Source organism: Seriola lalandi, unplaced genomic scaffold (genome assembly GCF_002814215.2).
Source record: "Seriola lalandi dorsalis isolate HSWRI2012SDOR001 ecotype SW California unplaced genomic scaffold, Sedor1 jcf7180002054416, whole genome shotgun sequence".
In the NCBI taxonomy this organism is placed as follows: Eukaryota; Metazoa; Chordata; class Actinopteri; order Carangiformes; family Carangidae; genus Seriola; species Seriola lalandi.
In genome coordinates, this window is record NW_019524969.1 from 291,833 (window position 1) to 307,637 (window position 15,805).

The 15,805-nt window shown below is 41.6% G+C and overlaps 2 protein-coding genes across 2 annotated transcripts in view; one reads left to right on the forward strand and one right to left on the reverse strand.

Moving 5' to 3' along the window:
* The first annotated feature begins 894 nt into the window (after positions 1–894).
* LOC111657847 (PAK4-inhibitor inka2-like) lies at positions 895–3,320 on the forward strand. The gene is made up of 3 exons (XM_023410176.2): positions 895–1,026; positions 1,122–1,174; positions 2,259–3,320. Exons 2-3 carry the CDS (start codon positions 1,172–1,174, stop codon positions 3,186–3,188), a joined length of 933 nt encoding a protein of 310 aa, XP_023265944.1. The 5' UTR covers positions 895–1,026; positions 1,122–1,171; the 3' UTR covers positions 3,189–3,320.
* Positions 3,321–3,701: 381 nt separating this feature from the next.
* Positions 3,702–15,805, reverse strand: part of uba7 (ubiquitin-like modifier activating enzyme 7) — a 33,100-nt gene continuing 20,996 nt past the window's right edge. Inside the window, exons 22-24 of the mRNA XM_023410175.2 lie at positions 7,843–7,944; positions 6,873–6,955; positions 3,702–4,935 (exon numbers count right to left, since the gene is read on the reverse strand). Of these exons, the coding sequence (XP_023265943.1) occupies positions 4,803–4,935; positions 6,873–6,955; positions 7,843–7,944 (318 nt within the window). The 3' untranslated portion in view covers positions 3,702–4,802. The remainder of the gene's footprint in view (positions 4,936–6,872; positions 6,956–7,842; positions 7,945–15,805) is intronic.

A 15,805-nucleotide genomic window follows, 5' to 3' on the forward strand; every position in this document is an offset into this window, starting at 1 on the left:
ATGTTAGGGGTTGTGTTTCTGCAGAATGAGTACTTTCACATTTGCTACTTGAGCGCGTTTTACTGCTAATACTTGTAAATGTATTTCTATCTATTTCGACTTTGGCTTGTAATGGAGAATTTCTTCATCTTTGTATTGGTGCTTTCACTTTTAGTAAAAGGCCCTGGGCATTTCTTTCACCACTGAATTACAATACAAAGTGTCATCAACATCCAAGGAGGTGAGGTGAGGGGGTGCAGTCATGCCTGCTTTGCTCATCTCCAAATGAAATGAGGGCTTCACTTGACCCCAATAGCATGTTTGCATTTCAAAAACATTCATTAAGAGCAGAATGGTGAATGGACCGTTTGTACCTTTAAAAATAGGCTGCAAAAAGGTTTGTACTCAGGGACAATGGAGAGTGGTAATATGGGAGGTGCTGTTTACAAAGATCCACAAGGTGGCGTCATGTAGGCCTGGATCTCAGCAGATCAGCACATCCATGCAGTGCCGCAGAACCACAGTATCTGTCCAAGACGACTTTTGGGAGTGTCGTTTTAATATTCGGTATACATTTACACAGCCTACGGAAAATACAATGAAGAGCTGGTCATGAAAGTAAAGTTATTATTTATCAAATATCGTTAGTTATTGACAACATTTAACAGCATTTGGGAAAAGTACATGGAAAACACTTGTTTTTGTTCTGTGACCATTTATTTATTGTTAAATTTATTTAAAAAAATCTAATTACCTATCTCCAGATGTTGAGTGTGAACAGTGTAGAAGGACCTAATACAGTTGGAGTATGAACCGCTGTAATTACACAGGGAGGGATCTCGTTTGAGGCGACTTGCCATTGGCTGATTTCGTGCCGCGTCAGGCTGATTTGCTGCAGAGAAAAACTCAGCATCGTCAAAGTCCCGCTGACAGACCTTCATCTGGCTCAGAGGAGGGAGGACACACACACACACACAGAGAGGCATCAGCTGTGGACCTGTGGAGCTGTAGAGTCTGCTGGGATTTATTTCTGAAGCAAATGCAGAGGTGAGTGTTATTACTAATAATATGGAGGAGGAAGTGTAGCCTATTAGTGAAACACTGATATCTCACCTAACACGATGTTTTCTTTTTTGTTGCAGAAATAATTGAAAGGATCCTGAACTTCACTCCAGACATTTACTCACAAGCAATGGTGAGTTTTTCTTTCATTTTTTTTTCACGTGTTTTCATGTACTTTGACAGTTTTGTTGATGCAGTGGCTTTTGTGTTATTTTGCACAAACAAGTATTCATTTTTGTTATGACTCTGAAAGTTTTTCCTTTCATGACTGTTTGAAAAGTTTTTTTTGGGGTAAGGAAAGTGAGTTGTTAGCCACCTAGTCACAGTTGATTCAAACCAAACTGTCCTTGCCAAATGTACACAACTGAGTGAATCACTTCTCCCTGTTGTGTGAAAGCAGCCAAGGAGAACAAGGCATTTTAAAAGTGGCAGACTGACCACAGAGTCCCACTGAGGATGTCTCTGTATGTCAGATAAGTCCCCCCCCAGGGGCCAAATGGTTCAACACCCACAGCTGTGATAACATCATGGCATTGTGGCGTCCTTACAACTCAAACTCTGGCAGGATAGGGAGGCTCAACAAATGAAATATTACAATAATTTGTGAAAACTGACAAAAATGAAACAGAAAAAAAAAGTTGATCTTCTGATTGTAATTGTACTCCTCTGAAAGCTGGAGGATAGCATGATTCATAATTAAAATATGATCACTGTGTAATTCCAAAATGTTGCTGTCATTTCCTGCTTTATAATACAGTCCAATCAACATCCTGTGAGTTAGGGGAGTCCAGAGAGGATATGTGAGCCTCTGCACTCCTCCGTGATTCAGTTCTACTTTGTTCGAACTTCCCCTCTTGCTTTAGGAGGCAGGGAGCGTTATCCCAGTTTAAAATGTGCATCCTGTTCTCAGAGCTGTGACTCTTTCATTTTCATACTGCATGGGATGGTCTCCATAAAGCTGCTCTGAGGTTTGTCAGGAATGCTTCACTTGTTATATGGTCATAGAGCAGAGTGATCTCAGCTGGTAAAAATCTTATTGGCCCAGTTGTGGAAATAACACAAGGAACTGTTCAAACCTCAGATCGACTGACCACAGCCTAACTGTAGTCTGCTGCAAATTTTAACCGCAGCTTTTCTTGCTTTTAGGTTGTGTTAGTAGAAGTGTTTTTTTTTAAATGCCTGCACCACTAAGTCTTTGTGTCTTTCTCATCGTCTAGCTCTGTTTAAGAGATTCCACAGACTGCCTCCGGGACCAAATGCAGTACATGATGCGATCCTTGCAGGACCTGAAGCAGATAGGCAGGCCGAGGCCACTGAGTGAACCATGTGTTCGGTCCTTCGCTGCAACACGGCTCTGCAAACAGAGGGCACAGCAGGAGCGACTCACTCGACTACGTGTTTCTGACGCCAGTGATGCCAGCACATATGACTCTGCCTGCTGCTTGGCCAGCCCTTTGGAAGAGGACGAAGAGCAGCAGGAGCACGAACGACTGGCACGAGGCTCCCCCGGCAGTGAAAAGAGTGTGGACTTTGACTCGGGTTACTCTGAGGCTTCTTGGCAAGATGAAGGTGTGGTGCTGAGGAGGACCAGGAACGTGCGAGTCTCCTCTTCCGCCTGCCTCCGCACAAACAGAGGACCTTCTTGCCGTATCCGTCCCAAATCAACCTCGGACGCTTGCCTGGAGCGCTGGACCTCATTTGAGGCCAGTGACCCAGAGGACTGGACAACATCACTGCTGAGCCGCAGCAGGAACAGACAGCCTCTGGTTCTGGGGGACAACAGCTTCGCTGACCTTATAAAGAACTGGATGGACCTACCAGAGTGTCCCGAGCCAATGCAACTCAAGCCCAGTGGCGGCCGGCGCCTTGCCAAAGACATTTTGGTCAACATGCGCAAGAGACTGGCTGGGATGTCTAAAAGTGTGGAGGTGAGGCCAAGGCCTGCAGACTCCGCACGGGTCAGCAGGGCTGCAGGGGCTCCCAAACGGCTGTCCTGTCCTGTGGGATTCCAGGCTCTCAAACCTTTCTTTCACCAGTCCCACACAGGACTGCATCAACTGGACACTGACTTCTACCAGTTCACCGCTCTCATGAAGACTGGCAGCCGACAGCCCATCATATGCAATGACATCATTGGATACATTTGAGAAAAGGCTGTAACTACGGACTGACCCCTTTAACAGAAATTAAAATAAGATGGTTCTATTTTCATATTTGGAGTTTGTCCATAGTGTTGATACATGTGGAATAAACCTTTTGTTGTGTGTATTTAATGAAAATGTGTTCTGTTCCTGTCTGAGTTTCAGCACTTCTAGATGCTATAAGATTTTAGCCATCTTCCACTTTCTTCCCAACCACACAAGCTTCTTAACCCTGTAAGACATAGAATATGTGGGTGATCACGTCTGTCCGTCACCAACATCAATACAGTATTTTGTGTTATCTTATGAGATCAATTAGTCAGTCATTAAGAATAAAATAACCTGAGTCAGTAATTTCAAAAACCATGTTGAAGCTTTGTAAACCCAGTAAATTAAACTTTTTTCTTCCTGATTAAAAGTGGGAGGTTGGGTGTGGTCGTCATAGTAAAGTATATTCGTCAACTGAACAATTTATTAGATGATAAGGGAACAGAAGTGTTTTACTGAAGTACAATGATATAACATGGTTCCTCATATATTTATTGTTTTATTGTTCAAACAATTTAATGAAAAACAGCTTCCTTCAATCACAGCCCACTTAAAAGGCACATCTAGAAGTAGTTGCAGGAATAATTGCAGACATGATTCCACACAACATGATTCAAATATAGTTAACGGAGACAGCTGAGCATGTTAACAACAACAACATGTTAATGTGAGGTTGTGGTAAAGGGTCGGCCATGCATAAAATCCTTCTGAGGAAAAGATGAACTTCCTTGAAGATGAAGAAGATGATGAAGATGAAGATCTCTGTTCTGACCAGTTCAGGGATTCTTCAGGGAGGGAGGGACGGGTACATGTGGGCGTGTGTTTAGAACAGGATTTACGCAAGACAACTGAGTCCAGATGGCAGAAGCACCCTGAATCGTCAAAGTACTGTACCTACTGTGCCAGCTGACTGGTCTAACTGCACCCCTTCAACATCAAGCTCAGCCTGACCTGAATTAGACCTCGAAAACCAGTCCAGCACTGCCCCACCAGTGCCAGATCAGCTAATCCATATGCCTTGGCAAGCATCTTCACACCCTCTTAGCTTGAACTCTCAAAAGACAAATTCTACATGTAAATGAGAACAAAAAGTTAGCAAACAGGACTCTCATGGTAAAATCTCTGGTTATAACAATAAAGACATCAGAGATTGGAATTTTTCCTCTTGGGATATAATAAAATGACAAAAAAAAAAAGTCCAAATGAGGAACTAGCTCATCAAACTTGGAGCATTTTGTGGTATTTATTTTGGGACAGGACAACTGATAAGACAGTGTGATTGTAAGATTATAAAACATTTCACATAATCAAAGTTTAGCAATAAAAATGATCCCAGTATGACAGTTCAATTATTCAAAGCCCATGTAAATGTAAGGTAAACCAAAGAGAAAGACATACTGGAAAAAAAAACAAGATATATTCAGATGTCAATCTATCAGCTATGGCAACAAACTCAGCTTTGTTTTGAATGACAGAAGAGCCACAGGAGTGTTAAGTTTGCTTTGTCATATTGAAGCAGTTCCATGCGAGCGCTTTTCCCTGGAACTTTGTGGAAACTTCCTGTCGATGGCATCAGAAGAGCAGGTACCTGATGGGTGGGACTGACTCACAGTCCTCATCTTCAGCAAACGAGGGGATCAACTCCAGCATCTTCTTGTGTGGAGGGATGTCTGCTCTGGTGACCTTTCTCACCACGTCAGACACACTACAAGAAAATAGATACAGTATAAAGATACAATCTTTGTCTGGGAATGAAAAATCATCAGTTTAACAAATGTGTGTGCTTTTTACTGTACATTTAAATAATTTTGTTTCTAAAAAGTGTCTCTACATCATTAAGGGACATGGATATTATAATGTGTCTTCTCTTCTCTCTTCTCTCACTTGGCGTTTTATGAGGAACACCTGGATAAAACTAAAGCAGTGTAATACATCAGCCCTGCAGTAAATGACTGTTCTTTTTTTTGTATTATACTGCAAAAAAAAAGTCCTGAATAAAGGCACAGTATTCTCCTGTTTGAGTAATGTCTACTACAGACTACAATGCCCAGCTACTGTCATGGTTTGTCCTCCATACATACCTGCCTTCAGTAGTTTTTCACTCACTACTCCCTTGCTCACCCCAGCTGCCAACCACACCCACCTCGTCAGTCACTCCATTCACCTGTTCACTCAGCTGCAGCTCATCAGCAATCAAGCCTGGTTAAAAGCTCCACTCTCCTCCACACTCACTGCCAGATTGTTCTTTGTCCCCATGCAAGGCTCTCCAGCGATTACCCTTCGTCTGATCTCCCGGTTCTGACCCTGCCTGCTCCCGACCTACCTGCCTTGTCTCTGCCCTGGTAAATACTTCAGCCCTTCTGTTTTTGACCACAAATCTGCCTTGCCCCTTCCTGGTCTTCGTCTGCCTGTTCTCAGGGCTGTTCTGAGTCCTTCGCCTCCACTGTTGCAGCGTGTGAACTTTCCTGCTGGTTCTTCGGTCCTCTGCCTGGTACGGCTGCCTCATCAACAGCTTCATTCCGGGCCCTCAGATTTTCCCCAAGCCCCTCAAAGACTGCCATTCCCCTTTGAACTGAACTGTGCTTATTTACCTGCTTCTGCTAACAATAAAAGTGATTTCCAATACATCGGTTCTAGTCGGTGCTGCTTTTGAGTCCAAACCTCACTCGTTACAGCTACAGTATCTTAGAAAACTATTTAACCTTTTTTTTTTTTTTTTTTTTTTTTTTTTTTTTTTTTTTTTAATGAAACAAAATATTTGTGACCAGTTTAAGATTTTACATCTCCAGTGGGAATGAATGGGCCTGGAGCCACAAACAGGGTAGAGAGATCAAAAATCAAAACAAAAGATCATGGGAATTGTTGACAATAATAAAAACACAGAATAATAGACCCCCCCCCCCCAATGATTTTTCATTTAAGTTTTGAAGTTCTACATTCCCGCATCACTGGCCCAAAACAGGAAGCTCTGCTCAGGATGACTGCACAGGAAGTCAGTACTGGAGAGAGCATTTGTCATGTACAGCCTGCTGTCCACAGCACTCTGCCTGTAGCTTAATCTAACCACAACACTAGCACCAGCTCCCCTGAGACTTCACCATAAAAAAAAAAAAAAACGAAGGGACATGCATATAGTAGACCTCACAGCACGGCACAAGCAAAGAATGATTAGTATCAAATATTTCACTTTACCCAGTAATTTATTTCCTATAACCTTTTCTCGGTCAAACATGATTTACAGTCCTCAGTTCTTTAATTGAGGATGAGACATCTGATTCACTTCAAACACCCTGGGGCTTATGAAACGTGCTTTAAATGTTCTGAAGTGTTGAACAGGCCCGAGCAGCGTTGCAGAAAAAAAAAAAGTTCATACTAATTTAACCCTTTAAATCTTCCTCAACAAACAGATGGAAACCTGAGGAGGAGCGGTCTCAATCATCGGTGCTCGGTGATGCATTTGAGTGTGTCAACACGCTCTCTCCTCACAGGCTCAGAGGAAACACCTCATCCTGCCATTAGCCTCTAAACAAACAATGGGATGCAGCTTATTGTGATTGTTTATGTGTAAAAGGTTGTGTGCCAGATGTATTCTTGCACTGTATACGAAACATTGTACTGTATCTTTGCATTTAGTGGACATACCTCAGCTGAAGCCGGTCCTCTTGCCCACTGTATATGATAGCTGGTCCGTAGAAGAGGAAGCAGACGGTCAAGTTATATTTTTCCTGCACAAAGACAAATAATCCAATTAAATCTGCAGGAAAGTATAACAAGCACAGTACGGCATAAATAAATGCAGGTATTGCCTACATGCATTATGCAGAGGTAATTTCTACAAAGACTGCAGTCTGCAGAGCTAAAGGTCTGATGATGACCTGTGGCCTAAAACAACTTCAGCAGTCCAGGAAGCTTCAGCTGTGTCTCCACAAACAAACCACGGAGAACCCGGCCAGTCAAAGGTTAAATGAAACCTGGAGCAAATAAGAACACTTGCCAATTTATTTTCCCTTTGCCTCCTCAGAACAAACTCTCAGCAGAATCAATAAACCAAATGTCTGTTCAGGGCAAGAAGGTGTGTGCATGAAAGAAATAGACTGGGAGTCATGTGCTCAGACATTTCTGCTGCAAGCACAGACATAGACACAATGTCGTACAGAGCTTGTGAGGTGTGTATTTGTGAGCTCTTGTCTTTTCGTTATGGGTAATGAGATAGAGAAACTACACAGTTGCAGTAGAAAAGTTAGAAACTTGAAATCAGGTATAACTTTACTTAGACAGAAGATGCATAGACATAAGACAGAAGAAATGCAACATGCTTTCTGCTCATCTATTAACCTGGTACTTCTGTGTATGTTTTGTTATATTTTATTAATTAAAGAAACAAGATGAAGTTTTCCCCATCTAAGACCGGTTTGGCATTTTGGGATATAAGCTTTCTTTCTGCCTCCTCCATGATGGCAGAAAAGAGTCCAGAAGTTGTGAATGGTAGGTGTAAAGTGGTCAACCGTTTCAAACAATGGGCATTGTGTGCATTCAATAAAATATGCACTCAGTAGCACCGGGTGTGAAGAAAGTATCTGCTTCCTGTCTGAGAGGAATAAGGAGGTCGTACCTTGATATACTGGAGCAGATCGCCCAAGGTCATTTCCTGCTGATCGCTGCGTCTGCCCTCAACGTGGAAGTGATCCCACATGGTGTATTTCTTTCCTGCGACCTGCCGATGGACACGTTACATACATCAACACACACACACACACAGACAAAGTTGACAGATGGAGTACCACTTGCAGTGAGAGATGTGCAGAAAAAGTTTGTGTCCATAACAAGAGTCCTGGACACTCACAGACAGAGAGACTGCATTTTTCATCACTGTGTTATAAAGCAGCTGAGAACAATCAGCAGCCACCTGAACGCTGCAGTTTAGACCCCCAACAAGCTACCATGAGGTCAAGGAGGTGTTTCCTCATATGTGATGCAGTGACTCCTGCTTTTTTTTCCAAGTTTCCCCCTACAGGACTTACTTACCTCTTACAGTTTTACAATCATCCTGTGCTAGTAAAAAAAAAATAATAATAATAATACATGTTGCCATATCAGTGTCTGTGTAATTTTGGGGCAGATGATATGAGAGCAACTTGAGAAAAAGTTAAAGTATGTGGCTTATAAAACCTGCATCCGACTGAAAATGTGTTGCTGTAGGCAGTGAAATAGCAAGATAGGAATTTTTCCAGACACCTTGCCAGATTGTACTTCAAGTAGCTGAAGTTTGAGCTGTGAGGGGCCGTTTCCTTTTTGAGTTTCCTGCAGTTCATTGAGTCGTGTGTGTTAAAGAAACACACCTGAAATCTGGTTATGTAAACAGGCTTAAACTGTTGAGTCAAAACAGCGGATGATAGTCTGTCTCTGTAATGGCAGCTCTAGCACCATGATGCATGTATGGAGCACTAAAAGAATTACTTTTTGTTGCAGCCTGTGTGATCTCATCACAAGACGGTCTAGTTGGACTTATATTTGGACTATAATAAATAAGCTAAAATAAGTAGTTTGTGAGGCTGTATTTGTGATGCTTAGCAGGCATGCTGTTTACTATGTTTACTGTCTTAATTTAGAGTTTTTGCATGCTAACATTTGTTACTGCTAAACACAAAATACAGCTGAGGCAGATGGGAATGTCATCAGTTTTGCAGTCATCTGGTCATAAACCAAAGTACTGAACAAACTGAAACTCTGACATGATGACGACTCTAGATGAAAAGTAAAGGGAAGAAGATATGAACATCTGTCCAAAGTTTGATGGTAATCCAGCCAAAAGCCGTGAAGATATTCCACTAAAAACAGAAATGGCAACATATTTTTGGCACTAGGGGAGAAGTCATGCATCATAGCAGACAAAAGGATGTATGAATGTTTGTACAATACGGCAATGTCAGTCGTCGACCAACTGACCTTGCCACCACTAAAGTCACACTGCTTGCTTGGCTAAAATGGCAGGACTTCTACTTCTACTTCTACTATGCCCTTTAACATTTACGGGTTGCAAAAAACTCAGACAAAGGAATAATGTTTTTCAGGCGGTATCTGGAATGCATTTGATACATCAAGCCCTTATGACAAGAGAAATGTTATGAGGGAGTCTCGTCAGACTAAATAAAGCTCCGTTGTCACCTTAAAGCAGTGCTGCAATACCCCTCACGTGTCACTGGATGGATGACCCAACAGCAACTCTGCATCCCCTACGTCACTATCCCTATTGGATCAACCTTTGACCCCCAAAACAAAGACAGAATACCACCAGGCCACCAGACAGATCAATTTAACCCCTACACACATAAACACTGTTGTTTAGCCACTGGATAGATATCATCACATGAGACAATGTGTTTACCATTAACATCAGAATTCACACGTATAAGACCTAAAGAAAAAAACATCACCTGACCTGAGGTGGGTTAGGATTTCTCCCATGCCAAAAAAAAAAAAAGTCAAAATATGTTAAGCCAAATCTATCATCTGCTCCACACATTGTAGTTTGAATTAGAAATGGAGCTTTGAACTTCCCCCTAAAACATGACACAGCTGGTCTTTCCAAAACAATAAAAGAGCACAATGACATTTCTAGTCTGCTTCTCATCACAGACTATATCATTTGAATGTGAACTGTCCTTAGCATGGACAATGGTTGTATCAATTCCAGTCACAATTTGGAAACACCATCAATACATGTGTAAGACCCAAGGAAAAAACACCACCTGACCTGAAACGGGCCAGGATTTCTCACATGCAGAAAAAATGTCAAAACATGTCACTTGTTCAGACGAACCTGCTCACACACAGGCGCTGTCTGGTAAGAGGAGTTGTGAAGATCAAAACTTGGCTCGGGATGCGAATACCAAAACCCCAGCTAAACCTGGGTCCAATTATCTCTGCTCCAGCAGCCAAGGGGAACTTTTCGACTAGCCCTCACGACTCCCACCACTCATGGGGTTTGGGGTTATGGAGACACACTCGAAGCATACTTCTCCTAAAGTCTGACTGGGTGTCTAGGTCCTTTGTCCCAGTTTTCAGACAAAGCACGTTTTGTTTTGCAAGATGCACGTTTCATCACGTGTCACGTTAGCTTCTTTAACGTTTATGCAGAGTGTACTATCGGTACAACCAAATTTTCCATGGAACATCATAGCACAATACACAGTGTACAAAAGACTTTCTTCTTTTAAATGATGTTGCAAATGCAATGTCATTGTTGGACTGTAAAATGGGACTTGTTTTTCATGGTGCCATGCCAGAGATTTTCATAAGTGCTTTTGTGTATACAGTAGATGCTGATTTTACACAATGCAAAGCAAGCATGCAGGCTATTTTTACTCCCTCTCCTCCCTTCCTCTCTCTCTCTCATATCTGTCGCACAACTCTTGCAGGAACCTGAGGCCAATCAACTACCCCGTCAGGATGTATGTAGAGTGACGTGAGCTCTATAACACTACAGCAGGGGAGAAAAAAAAACATAAACGAGAATGCTGGAACCAAACTGGCTGCTGGAAACAATTACAAATGGTTTCCCACAAGCACAACTACAGTATCTCTTTGTCATGGAACTTCCACAACACACAAAAAAAAAAAAAAAATGCCCCAACGAAACGAAACAGCTATCTCTGGGGAAAGAGAAGAAATGTGAAGCAGAGAGTTATTGTTTTTCTCTGAGAGCAACACTGACCCACGTTACCAGTGTGGAAAATGACAGTGTGTGAGGCCACATGCCATTCTCTGCATTATAAAATATATAAACACACCTTTATCTAATGTTTTTGAGAAATATTTTATCTTTTTTTAATTTTTCACAATCACATAAGTCAACTCAATTAATGCAGGGTAAAGTTGTCTTGAGGTTAGAGTGTAGAATTACTGTCTAAGAGGTCACCTGTTACATTGACAACACACACAATTGACAAATCTGTGCCAAATGCTGCTTGGTGGCTAATCACAGCTGCTGTACAAAAAAAGCTTGAACCTAAGGAATTCCCATCTTGGAAACAGCAAGCTGTGATTTTTGAGCTGGCTCAGGCTAAATGCATTAAAAATAGGTTTATTGTTTGTCTGGAAATGGACACAGAACTGATTACAGGGAGAAAGAAAAACCACAGTGACAAAGGAGTCACATAGTGTCCTCTATTTGACTAGTTGTTCTACCTCAAGAAAGGCTTCAGTACGAGCCTCAAGTGTGCAGTGTTCAAGTGCTGTCCTATCTCACTGGGTGTCTGCAGATCCAGAGGTCTGTTTGGACATAAAGCAGAGCCGGCAGTCAGGATTCTGCGCTGAAGATTGACTTCAGAGGACGATGACGAGACAAACGGCCACTTCATGGACCCGAGCGAAGCAAAGCCACAGTGGTGCACTCATATAAGTTTATACTCTGTCTGCTCTGTTGCTGGAGGACGGCCAAATCTCTCATCTGCTCCACATATTGCAGTCTGCATTATAAACGGAGCTTTGAACTTCCCCCTAAAACATGACACAGCTGGTCTTTCCAAAACAATAAAGGAGCACAATGACATTTCAAATCTGCTTCTCATCATGGACTATATCATTTGAATGTAAACTGTCGTGAGCGTGGACAGTAATTGTATCAATTTCAGTCACAATTTGGAAATACCATTATGTTGATGCAGCAGCTACACAAATCATTTTAATGATTAATACTTTAATACAACGTTTAAATGTTTGTCTCTTCTCATCCTCGTCTCCTGATAAATGAAGCCTAATTCCAACTGTCCCACTCTACTTACAAGAATCTATGTTTGTATTTTTTGAAATGAGACCAAATTCTTCTACATTTTCTTTCTGCTTCTGGCCTCTGCCTTATTAAAAATACCGTGCATGTTATGAATTCTCCCTGCCTGTGTTAGATACGAAGTTATCGTCTTACATGAACAACCAAAACATCAGGCTGCTTCCTCTTGTTGACAGGAAGCCTGACAAGCTCCGCTGCTCTTCCTGAAAAATCTTAACAGAGACAGTAACAGCTTGGAGAAATCTAAACAATCAAGTGCACACACACCTTTACACGTCTAATTTTCTGGTTCTCAGAACTGTAAGAAAAGTGGCCAGATATGAATAAGTAAACAGAAAATAGGAGATGCTTCATCACACAGTAAATCATGTGTCTGATATGGGATTTTTTTTTTTTCCCAAAACAAAAAAGATTTTCTGTTTTTTTTATAAGGTTAGATGTGAAATTGGCTACAATAACACTATGAAAAACTTGACATTTTAACATACAGAAACTGCAATATGCTTAAAAAAAAAAAACCCACGCTTCCTTTGTAGTGAATTCCTATACTTTCAGTCAGAAATGACCTTTTAGCAGTAGATGTGAGCCATTCTCCCGGCCCCACACTTAAACTTTACAGAATTGCATGATGAAAAGGTCATAAAAATCTGACTTTATCACAAGGTGTTATTTCCAATGAGTCACGGCTCAGTCTGAGAATCTCTGAAACAAAAGTGGACAAAGCCTCACTGTCATGGTCTGGATCCACAATCATTCAAAGGATATCATGGAATACAAATGAGTATCATTTTTCTTCTGTCTGCTTTAAATATACTGTATGTTGCCATGGTGCGTTAGTGTTTTTGTCTTCATCTTTAACCAGTTCACATTTTATAATGAGCTTTGTCTTCACAGACTTTCATTATTTTAAATTTGCATGGTTAAGAGAAATAGAATTTATTATCATTTCATTTTCTCTGGGTCCCCGAAAAACCTCACAAGTGCAGTTAACAACACAGGACCTGAGACACAATAAAGTCTCTTCTGATTGATGGAACCCAAAAATAGACGCCTCTGGCTGCAGATATACGTGAGGGCATGGGAATGCAGTGCAGCCGGAGGAAGTTCAGCCAAGTCGACCTGATAAGGAGGTAGAATGAATCCCAGTCTGATTGTGATCCCCTCCAGGGAACACAATCACGCTGGTCATTTTTGCACAGGTCACTACACTTGGAGTGTAATCATAATGAAAGTTTTCAGTCTTGCCCTTTAAGACAATGGAGCGTTTCTGGAGACAGGAAGCTGGGATCAGTAGGCAAACCTCGATAAGTCCTCCTCCCTGCAGTCTGCCACAAGAAATAGCACTGCTGAGGCACGCTCCTGCTTCAGCTTCATTATCTGGCCACAATCCCAACAGTGGAAACATTTTTACAACCCGCTGTGGCTAGAGGCCTGTTTCTTCAAAGGCAACTCTTTTCCTTTGGAGGGCTTCAAAGTGAGCTTTAGGGGAGGCAGATGGAGGATCTGTGTGGTCTTTTTGGATCATATTTTCATCTTAATCTCTTTTAGCTTCCTTTAGCTTTCCTTTTGTAGACTTTTTTTTTTCAGTAAGGCCTTATGTCCCAGTTTAGCCCTCGACTGAGCCTGAAAGTCAAGCAGTATTTAACTGAACATATGGTAGTGATGCTGCTGACACTATGCTGTGTATTGCAGTACAGCCAGGTATAAAGCAAGGTTATGTGATTCTGATACACTGAAAGTAAATATGGGAAATAGTGCACATTCAGTCCGTCTTTTTTAAAGCAGGCAGGCGTATGAGTTTTTGCTGGGTTGAATATAATCAAAGATTCAAATGACCTTACATAATATCGCGCTTATTATTTATTCAAAGGTGAGCTGGCACTTTATCCTCTTTAAAATTTAAAATCATTCAAATATATTATTGCTAAGTGTTGCATGAGACAGACAGTTGTGGTGTTTTTTTTATTACATAGGAAGTACTGGAAGCACAAGTGGACAATCAGTTTCCTCTTTTCCGTGACGACTTCACCGATACAGTATTAATACGCCTGGCTTTACGTCAGCAGAGGGCCGATGGTGATGCACACCGATACTGCACGTCACAACATCAATGGATGGAAGCTCACAGCTGTAAATGGTCTGCAAGGTCACACAGTGCCCGTGGAAATTATAGTACTGTATATCTAATGTGACTCTCTCTCTCTCTTTGTGTGTGTGTGTGTGTGTGTGTGTGTGTGTGTGTGTGTGCTTGTGCAATTCTAAAAAAGAAAAAGCATGAAGTCAGGCATTAAGCAGCGAGATTGGCAATAACATGTTGAAACTGCTAATAAAGCTGTTGAAAAAGTAAAATCCTGGCAAAGCACCTTTTCTTCCAGTTCAGTAACTTGTACCAAAATTGTGGAGAAACAGTTAATGTTCTTCCATTTAATTATGTTATGTTTATGGGTGAAACAAGATGCTGCAATTTATGTTGTTCTTAAGAGAAAACACCTGGAGCTTCCTGTTTGATCAATAATTGGACATCTATGTTTTAGAGTCTTAGTAAATGCTTTGATGAATCTGAAAATGTTTGTAAATTGCTTTTAGAATCTACCGTCTTTATGTATGCAACTTCCTTTTCAATGAACATAAAGGCTTCTGCTGACTGTGTGTCACTTTTTGAGTATTCGTAGCTTCCAGCCAAAATAACCTATACATGCTTTATCTCATCTAATCTAGATGAAACCACCTAAAATCATCAAAATGTCACGTGTGAATTCTGAACCCTGTCCAGAGGTAGATCTAACATCATCAGAAATGATGCTGGTGAAGAGTAAATGACCTACGTCTTCAGGAACATGTTTGTTTGGGCTTTCCTGTATGGCCCTCATACAAAGGGACAACAGCACTGTCATGTAAAATCTGCCCTTTGTCTGATCGGGAGTGTCATCTGCTACCTGATCACTACTGATCCACACTCTCTTTGGACTGCAATGAAGAAGCAGATGGCTGGGACCTCCAACTGCTCACTCTAGCCTTCTGCAATTATCCGCCTAACCCCCCCACCCCAGAGAATTGACAGAATACTGGTTCTTCCACACTGCCTATATAATAGATACATTAAAAACTGGACAATCTGTATTAAAGATAATTCAAATTTAAGACTGTTAAGCGTATAGTTTTCAAAGATGACCTCTGATATACCGGTGCAGGGTGGAGGAGGAGCAAGGGGTCGCTGCTCACTAGTATGCAGACACTTCTCAGGAGAGTGCTGAGTTTGACACGCAGACTGAAAGCAGCCCGTCGCTTCTGAAAGGCTTCCATTGACGTGTAAAACAGCAAACAGAATCTCAATGCAATTGTCTTTCAAATGAGAAGATAACAGCCCTCCACCTGACTGAAAATAACCTAGGGCAGAAGGTTTGAGTCAATAAAAACACTCCTCTTTACAAATGGGCCACTGACACGTTGGAGCCTGCAGAGACACTCAAACAGCACGTGTCTGATAGATGCTGCAGTTATAAAGCCATGAATCTTCATCAAAACGCTTTAGAGTGATGCAGCTGATGGTCCAAACGCAAGGCCCTAAAAAGTGCTTCCACAATTTTTTCTTTCATGAGAGGATTAGACATATATTAAGATGGAGTGATACACTGATAAAACAGAGGTCTTGCATAAGTGCTCTAAAACTGATGACTGTTTTATTTCCTGTGCAAAGTGGTAAATAACATTGATTTGTTGTGCACACGACAATGCCGCCTCTGGTTACTTTAGCACATATCGGTACGTAGAGTGGAATTAGGGCACA